The sequence below is a fragment of the Cantharellus anzutake genome (genome assembly GCF_015039405.1).
Source record: "Cantharellus anzutake strain C23 chromosome Unknown EI90scaffold_8, whole genome shotgun sequence".
In the NCBI taxonomy this organism is placed as follows: domain Eukaryota; kingdom Fungi; phylum Basidiomycota; class Agaricomycetes; order Cantharellales; family Hydnaceae; genus Cantharellus; species Cantharellus anzutake.
Genome location: NW_024066958.1, coordinates 1,592,083 through 1,606,566, shown reverse-complemented (window position 1 = coordinate 1,606,566; position 14,484 = coordinate 1,592,083). Strand labels below are relative to the sequence as shown.

The window sequence follows — 14,484 nt, the reverse complement described above, 5'->3', positions numbered from 1 at the left end:
GCGCACGGATTGTGAGGCCTAGCTATGTGCCTACGGCTCAAACCCTAGCCTTGCAGTCGTTTCTGGTCACGTTGGCTGTTTTTTTCTGGTCTTTGCCTGCCCGAGGATATTATCTTGTTGAGGGATAATCATTTTCGTTTCTACGATCGCCTTACATAAAATCGCCGCTTTTTCCCACCAGGCCAATCTTCCTCTTTTACCTGTCCATTTCTGGTACTTGTACATAAGAGTCTCAATTCGCTAACAAGGGCCACCCTTCTTTCCTCATTTTCCCTCTCGAGTTGGAACTTGATGTCACATTCTGGCGCACCGATCCCACATCCAGCGGGGGGTGCGGCACTACAGCTGCATCGACGAACTCCTGGAGGAGCCGTAAATGAAGGATCGCAGGGACATCGCGTCTCTGTTAAGAGTAACATGTTCCAAGCTCAGGTTCCTGGAGTGCAGTTCACGCATTATGACGGTACGTTGTCGATGAAGTTGTGGATTTTCTCTACACTCCCTGGTGTGCTTACACTTCCCAAACCCATAGTCAGTAAGTGGATTCCTCCGATCATCGCTGATCCCTTCTATATTGATACAACACTTGACATCGATCATTGATACTCGCCCACTCATGGGTCCCGTCAATAGCGTTCGATCTGCCCCTCCGTCGCAATGCTTCGAAAAAGAATATGGCGTCAAATCCCGAGGAACAAGAAGATCCCTACCCCCCTGTGAAAGCCGCTCATAAATTCATAGATCACCTGCAGCTTAGGCATGCTCCAGACTTGTTTAACCCTCGCGGCGCTTATGACGGGCGCCGAAATTTATTCATGTATGACTCGCGGGTCGGGAGTGAAAGAACAGTGCGTACAGTCGCGTCCTTGCCATCCAGATACTCATTGAGGGGCACAGTTTGAGTTTAGTATGAATTCCGGAAGCGATCGAAAGTACAAGGTGAGCCTTAAGCGAGTAGGGATGATCGATACCTCGTGGGTTCCGCGTTCCTTCCGTACCCCCATCCCGTTGACCCCCCCGATAGAGTTCTTAAAGACTTGGTTCGGGGATCCCAAGGGCCTCAATCTGACATCGCCGTGACCGCGGTCAACACGCTTGTCCGTGTGGTTCCCAGCCAAAAAGATGTTCTGGCAACTCGAAGATCTTTTTTCCAAATACATAAAGACACCAAACCCCTTGGGGGCGGCCTGGAACTCTTGCGGGGATGGTACCAGTGCGTCCCACTCCAGTTTAGACCAAGTGGATACTTTCTAATCATCTTACCGTGACCCATAGGAGTGTTCGTCCGGCAATCGGAAAAATGGTCATTAACATCGATACCGCGAATGCTGTTATGTACGTACTTGTCATTGCAACTTTCTCCAAGTTGAGCTCATGGAAGTTTTTCGTCCAGGATTAAAGCAGGCTCCTTGCTTAACGTATGCGTCGACTTCTTAGTCGACGAACACTCAAAAAACCATGTCAACGTCCGATCGATCCTCGATCCAATGCATCTTTCTGACATAAAACTAAAGCAATTAAACAGACTGCTCAAAGGAAAACGTCTGGTTAGAAACGGAAACCATCCCGGGTACCGCCAGCTCACTGCGGGTGGGATGAGGAAAGAAAGTGTTATCGAGAAAATTGAACAAACGAGCGCAGATCGATATCTGTTCCGGAACGAGCGTGGAGATGAGCTCTCTGTTAAGGTATTGATATCTATCCCCGTCATAAATCGTCTTTTCATACTGATTGGTGGAACCAGCAATATTTTCAAGGGTTGGGAAAAGCACTTGATTATCCAACCATTGCTTGTGTGAGATTAAAGTCTCAACATGGAGATGTCATTGTACCTCTCGAGTTGTATGATGTCCTGCCTGGCCAGCTCTACAAGTCCAAACTGTCTTCCGACGCAACGGCCAACATGATTAAGTTCACCAAGCTGTCACCAATCGACCGGGAAAGATTTATTCATGAAGGCCACAAGGTAATATGGAATGGCGCATCCCATAAGCACTGCTAACCTGTTTCCTATTAGTTCATGGGATACGATCAGGATTACGTAGCGAGGACTGGGATGACAGTGGACTCTCAGTTGCAGGAGATTCGCGGGCGAGTACTTGACCCGCCGATGATTTATTTAGGAGAGGACAATATCGTGAGTTTTCGTTCGTGCCTCGCGTACATCCCATCATCAGTAAGTATTGGATTTGGACAGACGCCTTCGGGAGGCTCGTGGAACATGTTGAACAAGAAGCTCTTCCGACCAGGGAGGATCAAGGCATGGGGTTTCGTTGATTTCGAAAATCAAAATCCCCGGAAGGACGCGGGACGGTCTCAAGCTGTCCGGAGGTCGTTAGTTGTACCCCTTATGGACGTCCTTCGGAGATTAGGTATGTTTCGCGTATTCGTAGTGGTTAACCTCCGACTCACTAACTTCCAACAGGAATGAGTAGGTCTCGTTATTACTTCCTGGCATTGCACTACACTGAGTATAAAATTTAGGAGTGGACACCGATCCCTACTACTCGGACCAAATATCCATCCAGGGCAATATTTCCTCGGTAATCCTCTGACTTCTATTTCATGAATAGTCACTCAATATGTCATACAGGAACTAGATAGTTTCCACACTCAAGTAGTAAACCACGCCATGACGCAGTACCAGAGGCAGGGACGAGGCGAAGACGTGAATATTGCACCAGAGGAAACTCTCGTTGTTGCCTTGCTGAGGATGCCACATAACGAAATTCGAGACCAGTTCAAACGATGGGGCGACATACTTCGTGGTGTTCCGACTCAGGTAAATCAGTTGTCCAAGCTGGCGCTCTTTTCTGACCGTTTCCAAGATCATCGTTAGCAGCAAGGTTTTCAAATTCAGGAATGATAATGCCGTCAATCAGGTATGTGGAGTTGCCTTTTTTGTATTCTTATTATTTTTAAACTCAAAACGTATTATCTCAGTACTGCAACAATCTTAGCCTGAAGATCAATGCAAAAATGGGCGGATTGAACTGTAATGTTAACAACAGGTGGTTTCAAGAGCGTCCAACGATGATTATTGGTGCGGATGTTTCGCACGCCGCCCCTGGATCCAAGTCGCCGTCCGTCTGCTCGATGGTTTTCAGCCACAATTTTGGGTCCTGCTCCGACTACTTCGCCGTCAGCGATATCCAAGCAACTCGTCAGGAAGTGATCGAGGGTTTCGGTGGTCAATTCGAAGTACGAGTCTTGCATCATTATTGTGCACCACAATGCCTGCTAACCGGGCAACACGCGCAGTATGCCCTTCAGCGTTTCCACCAGTCTGCAATGTCGACCATTTCGAATCCCGATCCGAAGATGAAGTATCTCCCTTGGCGAGTGATTATCTACAGAGACGGAGTTTCTGAAGGGGAATACGAGGCGGTGATAAATCACGAGTTAAAGGCAGTGAAGAGTAAGTGGTTCCATCAAGGGAAGTTGAAGAGGCTGACCCACATCTCTTGCAGCGGTGTTGGCCAAGCTTCGTTCGGATGCGAAAGTTACGTTCATTATCGTCACCAAGAGGCACCATGTCCGCTTCTTCCCCTCGAGGAGCGACTACGGCGATAAAACGGGAAATTGCAAAGCTGGCCTTGTTGTGGATAATGGAATTGTCCATCCTGTTTACGAGGATTTCTTCATTCAAAGTCAAAAAGGTTTGGCTGGTACTTCCCGGTCCAGCCGCTATGTTGTTCTTCACGATGATAACAACATGACGAAAGACGAGTATGATTGTTTCATCTAATCATCCCTTTCACTAGCTTAGATATTGACTTCTCGTCAGGTTGCAACGGCTCTCATTCGATTTGTGTCACGTCTACGCGCGATCTACGTTGTCCGTCTCCATTCCGGCGCCCGTTTATTGTAAGTCTTCCTTTTATAAGACTTGAACGTTCCAATTTTTGCTCAACGGTTGCATTGCAGATGCCGATGTATGTGCTTCCTTTGAGCTGTGTCATCCATCTTCAATAGTGTAAAACGCTTTCCCTGCCACAGATTGTTTGCTCTCGATCGACGTATCACTATGATCCAAACTTCCTCGATAGTCAAAGCGTGGTCTCCGACGATGTGGCCATAAACCTCCAAGAATGGAGGCAACACTTCAACCCTGTCGCCAAGCCGCTCCAAAAGGTGAGTCATACAACCCCTCTGAGGCATCTTGTGTGCAGGTTCACATTATTAATGGACTTGACTTTTAGCGGATGTACTTCATGTAATGCTTTTGAATATCTTTCTTCATCAAGTGCGTTTCAAATTCTCGTTGTGCTATGTCTCTGCTTGCTCGTTCAGTAGTGTTCACCACTTAATGTGGTGTATCTCTTGTGATACAAATACCTCTCTGTAAAATATCCTTGTCAATACGTCCAATTCGCCTTCGTGGCGCCGAATGTAAATTTCCAAGGTCACGGTACACAGTTTTGATGTGGCCATCGATTCAAAATAAAAGATTGGTTATAAAAACACGTTTTCGTACGGGACAGACTAGCCAGCCGGGGGCAAAGCACGTCTCGCGACGGTAGAAAGAACCTTCGATTTGGCGGAAAGTGCCGCGTCGGAACCGGCTCCAACCAGCTCAACTGGACACTTTACAGGCTGGTATCCTGCCTAACACTTTACGATGTGTCCATCCGCCGAAAGTGTCGCGTACAGGCGATCGGTCGGTTGCACCAAGGACAACTTTTTCAGTACGGGCACTGCGGGCGTGGCCCAAGTTTCAGCGATTCGGACCTGCCAGTACTTTAAGTTGAAGGATCCCACGATGATCATTAACGGTTCATGAACGAAACGGGTTGTGATAAGATTATTTTGACAAGCCACGGCATTGGAGGCTGGTGGCTTGGCATGGGTGTGAAAGATCGACAGCGTACCTTTGGGATGTTATAACGCTCGTTTAGCTTTCCATGGATGGGATCGTTGTGAGTCTTAGTTGATGTCTCTGAGCGGGAGGCGTTATGAACTGGGGCTACGACGCAAGGGGCGTTAGGCTTAACTAGCTCTGTTGTGTGCTGCTCATTCAAATTGAACACGGAGTTATCAGTCTAATGACTGGCCGACGCAGAAAGCGAAGGCCACTGAGACCGTAGAAGCCGCGATCTTGACCGCCCTTGAGCAGCGCTTTGGCCTTTGTCGTGTCCCTGACATTATCGCATCTAGACGCAAATTTCGAGGCGTTCCGGCTGTGCGCATAGGACTATTGAGGTAATTATAGCCTGGGACCCTGCAGATAGCTGGCCTATTTGGAAGCATCGTTTCCCTGGCTTGGTCTTTAGCGGACCATGCACCAGGGCGAAAGCCGGCAGGGCGACTCGCCCAACAACGGGTCGGACTCCGAGTTTGGCCATGCCGGGTCTCCCTTTCCCGGCCCTTCTATTCCCTGATGGGGGACAAAAATCCCAGCTGGCTTCATTTTGCGGGAAACCAAAATTACTGGGTATATCCTTCGCCTATCGATCTCGGAACCGAACATATCATTTAGTGTCTCATTTACATAAGTGATGAGGCGTTCGTTTTTGCGACTGCCTTGTTTCCATGCAAACCTCAGCTTTTATCTACCATACCCTTCTTGCTCTCTTTCCTGGTCGATATCTGTTCTCTGAGTGCACTAATATCTCAACGTGTTAGGGGCTACCGATAATTCTTCAGTCTCCTCTTCAAGCTAGAACCGAATGGCGCATCCCAATCAAACCATGCCGCGTCAAGCAGGCGCTGCGGTACTGCGGTTGAAACAACGACCCCCTGGAGCACCAGCGAATGAAGGATCACGAGGAAATCGTGTTATTGTTAGGAGTAACATGTTTCGAGCTGATGTCCCTGCAGTGGCTTTCACGCACTACGACGGTACGTTGTCCAATGAAGACGCGGCCTTTCTTCCCCCACTTTAGCGGACTTACTCTCCCTGACCCATAGTCAGTAAGTGGGTCCCTCTGATCACTTCGGCCTTGACCCAACACCTGGCGTTGACTACCAATATCCCTTCATGGGTCCCAACAATAGCGTTTGGACGCCCCCTTCGCCGTGATGCCAAAAAGAAGAATACGACATCAAACCCTCAGGAGGAACAACAGGATGATTATCCACCTGTGAAGACTGCGCACAAAATCATCGACTACCTTCAGCTGAGGGTGGCGCCAGACCTTTTCAACCCTCGCGGTGCTTACGATGGTCGTCGAAACTTGTTTTTGTATGATCCCAAAATTGGGACTGGGCGAACAGTACGTACGATCGCACCCTTACCAGTCATGTCCTCGCTGAGGAGCACGCGTCATCAGTTCGAATTCGCTATGACCAGTGAAACCAATCGGATGTACAAAGTGACCCTAAAGAGAGCAGGACTCATCGATACTTCGTGGGTTCCCCGTTTATTGCACTACCCTTTACCGCGGGCTGTCTTAGCGTTTTGGTAGCGTTCTCAAAGATCTAATTCTGGGGGTTGTTGGACCCCAGTCTGAAATTGCGGTGACTGCGATCAACACACTTGTCCGAATGATCCCAAGCCAAAAGGATGTTTTAGCAACTCGAAGATCTTTTTTCAGAATCAACGAAAAGAATCGACCCCTTGGAGGGGGATTGGAACTCTTGCAAGGATGGTACCAGTACGCCGAACTCCAATTCAGATTATGCAGAAAATCCTTGACTATCATGCTGTGATGAACAGGAGTGTTCGCCCGGCAATCGGGAAGATGGTCATCAATATCGACACCGCCAACGCTGTTGCGTATGTACTGTCAACTATATTTCCCAGTTGGGCTTGCAGACGTAATTTTATGTAGGATTAAATCAGGCTCTTTGGTCGACGTTTGTGTCGATGCTTTAATCGACGGCCGCGGACCGAACCTCAACATCCGATCAATCCTCGAACCGAGGCAGATTTCTGACGTCAAACTAAAGAAGTTAAACAGGTTACTCAAGGGCAAACGTCTAGTTATGAACCGAAACCATCCCAAGCACGGCCAGCTCACTGCGGGCGGGATGAGGAAGGAAAGCGTTATCGAGAGAATCGAGCCAACTAGCGCAGATAATTATTTCTTCCGGAACGAGCTTGGAGAAGAACTCTCCGTTAGGGTATTTGACATCTATCTCGGTCGATAAGTGTCACCTCATACTAATTAATGGAACCAGCAATATTTCCAAGCGTTAGGAAAAGCACTTCATTATCCAAGCATCGTTTGTGCGAGATTAAAATCTCAGCACGGAGATGTCATTGTGCCTCTCGAGTTGTTTGATATTCTACCTGGCCAGATATACAGGTCGAAGTTGTCTGCCGAGGCAGCCGCCAATATGATTAAGCTCACTAAGCTATTACCATCCCACCGGGAGCAGTCTATCCTCGAAGGACACAAGGTTGTATGGGATGGCATATTCTGTGCATGTCGCTAACCTTTCGACCTATTAGTTCATGGGATACGATCAGGATTACGTAGCGAGGACTGGGATGACAGTGGAATCCCAATTGCAGGAAATTCGGGGGAGACTGCTTGAACCACCAATAATTTGTTTGGGAGGGGATAATGTGGTGGGTTTGTTCGCTTTTGCATACATCCAATAATCCGCGGACGTTGAATGTGAACAGGTGCCTTCAGGAGGCTCGTGGAACATGTTGAACAAGCGGCTCTACCGACCTAGCAGAATTAAAGCATGGGGAATCGTCGATTTCGAAAACATCCCGTGGGATGCGAATCGTTTCCATCATCTCCAGAGATCATTTCTAGGGCCTCTTCGTGATGTGCTTCAGAGGTTGGGTATGTTCGCGGGTTCCCTGGCATGTCAGTACGTCACTGACCAACTGACTTCTAATAGGAATGCGTAGGCCGTGCCATTACTCCCCATTGGCTGCATTGAACTCAGCGTGGGTTTAGGGATAGATACCTTTCCCACCTACACGGACCAGATAAGCATCCAGGGAAACATCGCCGAAGTAATTCTATTCATTCTATCTCTGACATTGTTCCTCAATGCGCCACGCAGCATCTGGATGCATTCCATGCCCATGTGGTGAATGAGGCCGCAAAACAATACCAAAACACTATCGAGAGAGAGGAAACGCTCGTGATTGCCCTGCTGAGGATGCCTTGTAACGAAGTACGAGATCAGTTTAAGCGATGGGGCGACATAACCCGCGGTGTTCCAACTCAGGTGAATCACTCCTATTGGCTAGGTCCCTCCTTCTCATTTCCTCCAAGATCGTTGTTATCAGCAAGGTTCTCAGATTGGGTCCCGGAAATGTTCAGGGTCTCAACCAGGTGCGTGTATTACTTCTCGTGTCTTCATTTCTTAACCGTATTATCTCAGTACTGCAATAATCTTGCCTTGAAGATTAATGCAAAAATGGGTGGAATAAACTGCCACGTCAATAATGAATGGTTTCATCAGTATCCGACGATGATTATCGGTGAGTATTCGTTGTTTGCTACAGAATTGGAGTCCTGAGTCTTCGTCTCTCGATAGGTGCGGATGTCTCACACGCCGCGCCTGGATCCAGGTGGCCGTCTGTTTGTTCGATGGTTTTCAGCCACAATTTTAAATCTTGTTCCGACTACTTCGCTCTCAACGAGCTTCAAGAACCTCGTCGGGAAATAATTGAAGGTTTTGGCCGTCACTTTCAGGTACAATTCCGTCTTATCATTGTGCCTTACTAACTGGGTAACATATGTACAGTACGCCCTTCAGCGTTTCCACCAGTCCACAAGGTCAACTATTGATAAACCGCATCCGGAAATTAATTACCTCCCTCGGCGAGTGATTATCTACAGAGACGGAGTTTCTGAAGGAGAATACCAGGCAGTGTTAAATCACGAGTTAGGGGCTGTGAAAAGCAGGTGGTTCCACTGGGAATAGTTGATGGAATTGGCTGATTAACATCTTGCAGCGGTATTGGCTGAGCTTGGCTCGAACACCAAAGTCACCTTTATTGTCGTCAGCAAGAGGCATCATGTGCGCTTCTTCCCCGCGAGGAGCGACTACGGTGATAAAACCGGAAATTGCAAAGCGGGCCTTGTTGTGGATAATGGGATCGTTCATCCGGTTTACGAGGATTTCTATATCCAAAGCCACAAAGGCTTGGCTGGCACCTCTCGGTCCAGCCGCTATGTTGTCCTTCACGATGACAACGATATGACGAAAGACGAGTATAATTATTTCATCCAATATCCTTTTCACTGGGTTGATGCTTTTCGTCAGGTTGCAACGGCTCTCATTCGATCTGTGTCACGTCTACGCACGATCTACGTTGTCCGTCTCCATTCCGGCACCCGTTTATTGTAAGTGTTCCTTTGGAGCTTCAACATTCCAATTTTGCTCAACAGTTGCATTGCAGATGCCGATGTATGTGCTTCCGTCAGGTTGTTCATCCGTTTCTAATGATGATTTAAATGGTGTCCACCCAGATTGTTTGCTCTCGATCAAGGTATCACTTTGATCCAAACTTCCTTGACACTCAAAGCGTGGTCTCTGACGATGCGCCAATAAACCTTGAGGAATGGAAGCAACATTTCAGCCGTGTCGCCAAACCGCTCCTTAAGGTGAGCCATAACAGCCCAGAGGCACCTTGTATGTGGACTCGAATTGATGGACTTGACTTTAGCGGATGTATTTCATGTAATGCTTCCAATTATCTTTGTTCATCGATAACGTGGTGTATACAAATATCCCATTGTACGATGCCAGTAAACGTGTGCTTGTCAATACGTACAATTTACCTTGACGGCGCCACTTGTAATTTCTAAGGCTTGATTTCCATTCTTGGCCTCCCCTCAATGTCCTTGCCAGAGCTCAAGGAGGCCAAGGAGCAAACCACCGAAATGTTGCGGTCATTGCCCACGTCTCCAGGAAGCCAGGAACACTGCTTGGAGCAAAAACGCCTGGAAAGAGGCTTGCCTAGTCAATGGTCGGGGCCTTCTGCGGCACATTGTGCGCAGGGGATTGTCCAAATCAAATTCTGATCATGAGTACATTTCCTGCTGACCATGGATCCGCAGGTTTTCGAAAAGTTGAGTGATCGGCCGCCACACCTGAATGCAGGTCAACCTGTAGGACTGCAAGAACGGTGGGGTAACCCCCTGGCTCATCGATCTTCGGGATTTATGGAGTGCACTTTCGATGGGTGAGTATGGCTGTTGAAGCCGGATTCAACATAACGAACATTTCCTGCTGGAGTCCCATTTCCTATCACATTCGCACTTACTGGATTAAACGAGGATGTTAGATTCTGACCTCCCTTCATCGCCGTGGGTGGCGAGTTACATACTTTCACTACCAAACATATGCATTTGGGCCGCGATTCTCGGATCCAAATTCCGAAGGATATCTGCGCATACTGTTGAAGTGGCGGAGGGGAGGAGCCATCTTCAAGAGAAAAACAAGCATTTTTATTGGTCGCCACAATCCTCAGTGCGAAGAGCCCAAGCATCGCGCCTGATTTGAAGAGGAACTAGACCGGAGTTAAGTGGGGGCGCAGGAGTCTTCATTTCAAAATTAGTCCTCAGCAAACCCATCTAGATCGAGAATATGGGAGACAGACGGATTGGGCACCTTCAAATGTTATGGGCATTTGTGAATTCGATTTTAAATTCCATCATCTAAGTTGACGCTGAGAGGAGTGGCGGTGTTTTTGGCATGCGTTTGCATAAGATATCTGCCTTATCTCTTGTGTGTGGTGTTTCCATTAAGGGGGGCTCCCCTACATCAATCAGCTTTCAGCTTGGGCCAGCTAGGTTGATTGTTCTGGTTTCTCGGACACTCACGTAGTGACTTTCTGAAACGAGTTTATCAGGATGTCATGGACGTGTGCTCCATCCGTTTAAGGTGTCGCCGTCCGCAGCTATGCTTGCATCATTGGAACATTCGAGCAAATGCATCTTCCTGCGATTCAATCAGTTAAAGGTGGCGCGCTATCCGCGAGAACCACTTGCTTTCGCACCACCCTAAATCCGGTTGCTACAGTTGAGCTTTGTCACCTCGACGACGGACCAACCAAGCCAAGCAGGACACGAATGTCCATGATTTATTAAGTGGACTTTCTGATAACATGAGAATCGGCTTTCCGTTCTCGAAAGCTTCAATTCGACAGTGGATAGCTGCGGAGCGAGAAATAAGAAGCCGGCTGAGGGGATTTTTCAGAGATCCAAAGAAAAATCAAAATGGTTGGAACGGACTGGAGTTAACGGCATGTGATATGGGTGGTCAGCATGTCGCCTCAAATTACAATTCAGTACCTGCGTACCTCTGGCTCAAGCTCTGACTCTCCACGAACATGACACTGAAAGGGTACAATCATCTCAATTAAGAGAATACGCGAGTGCAGAGGCACATACGATTCCATTGCCCTAAGAAGTGCTCTAGGAATCACTTCGACAGGGCGGCCCCAACAAGGTATCGCTGCCGACTCTGCACGCCACAGATCCGGACCCCCCATTGAACTGAGAGAGTTCTCAGGAGCTATATATCGACGGTGCAGCCACATCCCTGAAGAGTCAGCGAGGATACGACGTTTGCGCCTCTTCCCTTCACTGTTGACCCTTGATAGCCACTCGATGCCTTCATTTCTCTGAAATTGCTTGCTAGATATAATCCTTTTCATGATGTCACCTTGGAGGGGCATGTTAACGCCACTGCGAATAAGGTCGTGTTAAACATGCTGGTCGAGTTCAAACGCACCGGAGCCTAGACTCCTGCAGACTAATTTACGGTATTTATTCACAGGCATCAAGATCAGTATCAGTTCCTGAAGCTCTGAACGTTCAGTGTTGGCATGCCAGTATATACAAATCAGAAGACCATTTCCGATCGACTCACAGGAGGGTGGATACATCAAAGCTCAGCGAGATGAGGTGCTGTCGTAATCATTATCGTGAAGGATCGTGAAACCGTGAAAAATTGTTGAACTATCGGCGATACTTCTCAATCGGGAAACCTTGAATTGGCGAGGTGAATGTGGACAGAATTCCAGGAGGCAATCACTGGGAGGACATTGCGGGAGATGACTCGAATCGTCCATGGTCTGGGATCCTCGTGCACTTAGCCGCTTATGTGCTCCTCCTTGGGTGTGGGGGATTCACTCTTTATTGTTAGAGCGAGTCCCACGGATGACGAGCTGTGGAATAATAAAGACCAGATAAGCCAAGTTCGCAGCACGAAGGATGCCAGACACTCTACGATGCCGAGTTTTCCCCCAACGCATTTCCACAAGCAGCTGTGAACAATTCCTCAAGTCTGTTCGCCGACGCCACAGCAGATTTCCAAATGGTCCCCATCCTCCTCAGGAGTTGAATGGCTTTCATCATGCCGTCCTTGGGCGAGATGGTTCCATAGATAGTGCAAGTACCATCCAGAATCCCCAAATAATGAACTTTTCCTGCAACATAAGCTATCTGGACAGAGGTATTGTCCATCTTGTCGAGACCATGTTGAGAGTCGAATCTTTCCAACAAAAAAAGAATCCGCTCAGCGGCAGGTGTGGCGGTCTTATATGCGCGATCGCGATGTTGCGAGACACGGGTGCAATCCTGATCAGAGAAACCGATCTGGTGCGTGGGATTGGTGATGTAACGGATGCTGGAGCGATCTTGGTAAAATGGCTGATACAGAAGGATGTGGATCCATTCACACATGAGATTAACCATTGTCACTTCGGGAGTGACTAGAAGATTGGGGTCTTTGTCATCGACGCGAAGAGAGCCGGGGAGATCTCGTTTCCATCGCTCTAACTGCCCACTATTCCGCCCGCCAACATCAGGGTGATTCGGAACCACGCGAATGCCATCATACCTTATGTACTCAATGTGGCGAATATCAATCACAGAGTTGCAAACACCGTTTTTGCCATACAGCAGCTTCATGGCAACTTGAATGATACGCATCATTTTGATGTGCCAAATAAATGCAATATTGGGTGGTCCTGAAACATGAGATGCTGGGGGTTGCAAGCACTCCATGCCAAAGTCCACACCATAGTCAATCGGGGGGATGCCTGAAGGTTGATATGTGCCTTCGAAGGAAGGAATGAGGGTTTGGGGTCGACCAACATACAAACTGCAGCATTTATCCTGCAAAGCAGAACTGATGAAGTGGCATTAGTGGCCGTGGTGGAGGCACATACCATCGAATATAGGCTCCAGAAGACGCAAGCGCGCTGATAATCAATATCACTCGGCGTAATTCCCACTTTCACATTTTCCAGATTGACTGCACGGGATATTTTAGTTACAACTTAATGGGTTGCTGAAATGACTTACGAGCTTGGGAAACTCGCATAGCCGTGCCTATGGAAGTGAGGACTTAAATTCTTTGGAATCACTCGGTGCCCGATGGAACACGAACCTAGGTATGTAAAGCTGAGGACTGTTTGTTGAATCAGAGCGTAAGGTTGCGCGAAATAGTAAGTATGTTCTCAGGAAGGGTACATACCCAATTCGGCAACTCCGCTATAGTAACAAGAGAGGATCGCAAGCGCTTGAACAGTGCTCAGGGTCGGGGCTTGACACTCAGTATCAATGTAAATTTTCGCTTGAGTGGCGAACCGCCGGCGGAACTCCACAGATTGGTGCACTGGATTTGACGAGAACGCCAATGCGAAAGCCAGAATCGCGTTATGAAGCATTGGGGAGTAGTGGGCTACTTCCCCGCAGACGTCCTGCGACAATGCTTTACTGTAATCGCGAACGAAACAGGTGGGATTCACCATCATGTTCCAGCTGCAGGATTGAGAAAAATAGGCGCCAAGGATGATGGTGTGTTCACTTGGGTTGAGATCTGTATCGGGTAGGTGACGATTCCAGCGCGGCACATATGGAACAAAGATCGCAGAAGGTGTGTCCTCCACTAGGGTGAGTTCCGGGCACACTGGGTCTTTGTAAGCGGACATACCGGATTTTCAACGTTCGACTGATTCTGGGAATTTGAACGCCGAGTGACCGGGGAATATGGATCAGTCCTTCGTCGAGCCTTTGGTCCAACCGGCGAGGTGGAGTTTTTTGCACTGCACAGACATACTAAGATGGGGATTGGTGAAGCCGGACGGCTGACTTACCGCGAAGCCATCTCCTATTCCGAGCTTCAAACTGGTAGCTAGGAGGAAACTTGGACTTTTATATCGTAGGTCGCGAGGATCCGCGCGCTGAGCCGCGCGCCAGAGGAATAAGGTGGGTGCAGTAAGGATACCGCGCGGAAATCAGAGAAGGTGTGCGGAATGCGCCATGAAAAAATGCAGCCAGTTATGTAAGTATTCAAATGCCACGAGTTCAATCATGAATGTGGTTTTGTGCAGTTCCTAACTTGTAGTCTGTAGCAACTTCGACTGTTGCGATCGCGATCACAACAGGATTAATACTGAACAAGCAAGATTCGCCTCACGAGACATGTACACGCTTGGCGCTTATGATTGTAAACGTTCAACAATCGGAGACTGGCAGACGGATGTCTACCGGCTCTGAGCATACATCTTTAGGCTAGGATATATCCTCAGCGTCGAGTCACTCTTAGCCGCCT

At 48.3% G+C, this 14,484-nt stretch overlaps 4 protein-coding genes across 4 annotated transcripts; 3 read left to right on the top strand and 1 right to left on the bottom strand.

The window, feature by feature from the left end:
- Positions 1–291: 291 nt before the first annotated feature.
- EI90DRAFT_3152011 (Piwi domain-containing protein) lies at positions 292–4,457 on the top strand (the record flags this gene model as incomplete). The annotated part of the gene is made up of 20 exons (XM_039065764.1): positions 292–535; positions 634–848; positions 898–974; positions 1,025–1,213; positions 1,276–1,335; positions 1,394–1,688; positions 1,745–1,966; positions 2,018–2,137; positions 2,198–2,372; positions 2,426–2,431; positions 2,485–2,543; positions 2,594–2,782; positions 2,829–2,882; positions 2,944–3,201; positions 3,262–3,418; positions 3,471–3,729; positions 3,788–3,867; positions 3,928–3,935; positions 4,000–4,134; positions 4,203–4,457. The coding sequence occupies 20 exons, from the start codon at positions 292–294 to the stop codon at positions 4,218–4,220; spliced, it is 2,820 nt and encodes a 939-aa protein (XP_038920542.1). The 3' UTR covers positions 4,221–4,457.
- Positions 4,458–6,130: 1,673 nt separating this feature from the next.
- On the top strand, positions 6,131–9,717 carry EI90DRAFT_3042390 (Piwi domain-containing protein). The gene is given in 20 exon segments (XM_039059182.1): positions 6,131–6,215; positions 6,273–6,349; positions 6,408–6,718; positions 6,774–7,065; positions 7,123–7,344; positions 7,397–7,516; positions 7,574–7,737; positions 7,849–7,918; positions 7,969–8,136; positions 8,184–8,243; positions 8,293–8,392; positions 8,449–8,606; positions 8,659–8,815; positions 8,870–9,128; positions 9,181–9,260; positions 9,317–9,324; positions 9,387–9,521; positions 9,584–9,640; positions 9,652–9,656; positions 9,668–9,717. 16 exon segments carry the CDS (start codon positions 6,588–6,590, stop codon positions 9,599–9,601), a joined length of 2,142 nt encoding a protein of 713 aa, XP_038920541.1. The 5' UTR covers positions 6,131–6,215; positions 6,273–6,349; positions 6,408–6,587; the 3' UTR covers positions 9,602–9,640; positions 9,652–9,656; positions 9,668–9,717.
- Positions 9,718–12,149: 2,432 nt separating this feature from the next.
- Positions 12,150–13,861, bottom strand: EI90DRAFT_3013540 (fungal-specific transcription factor domain-containing protein; the record flags this gene model as incomplete). Its single annotated transcript, XM_039056673.1, has 5 exons — positions 12,150–13,043; positions 13,097–13,182; positions 13,233–13,259; positions 13,318–13,338; positions 13,405–13,861. The coding sequence occupies 5 exons, from the start codon at positions 13,859–13,861 to the stop codon at positions 12,150–12,152; spliced, it is 1,485 nt and encodes a 494-aa protein (XP_038920540.1).
- Positions 13,467–14,151, top strand: EI90DRAFT_3042375 (uncharacterized protein; the record flags this gene model as incomplete). The annotated part of the gene is made up of 4 exons (XM_039059181.1): positions 13,467–13,813; positions 13,929–14,003; positions 14,034–14,095; positions 14,130–14,151. Coding segments are annotated over 3 exons (159 nt in total), but the record flags the coding sequence as incomplete, so codon positions are not given.
- Positions 14,152–14,484: the final 333 nt, after the last annotated feature.

What these genes read in the sequence shown, in the direction of transcription:
- EI90DRAFT_3042390 (XM_039059182.1), top strand. Translation starts at nt 6,588, where the DNA reads ATGGTACCAGTACGCCGAACTCCAATTCAGATTATGCAGAAAATCCTT. An exon ending in GAGAAGAACTCTCCGTTAGG is followed by an intron (nt 7,066 to 7,122) that starts GTATTTGACATC and finishes TAATGGAACCAG; the next exon opens with CAATATTTCCAAGCGTTAGG. An exon ending in AACGATATGACGAAAGACGA is followed by an intron (nt 9,129 to 9,180) that starts GTATAATTATTT and finishes GCTTTTCGTCAG; the next exon opens with GTTGCAACGGCTCTCATTCG.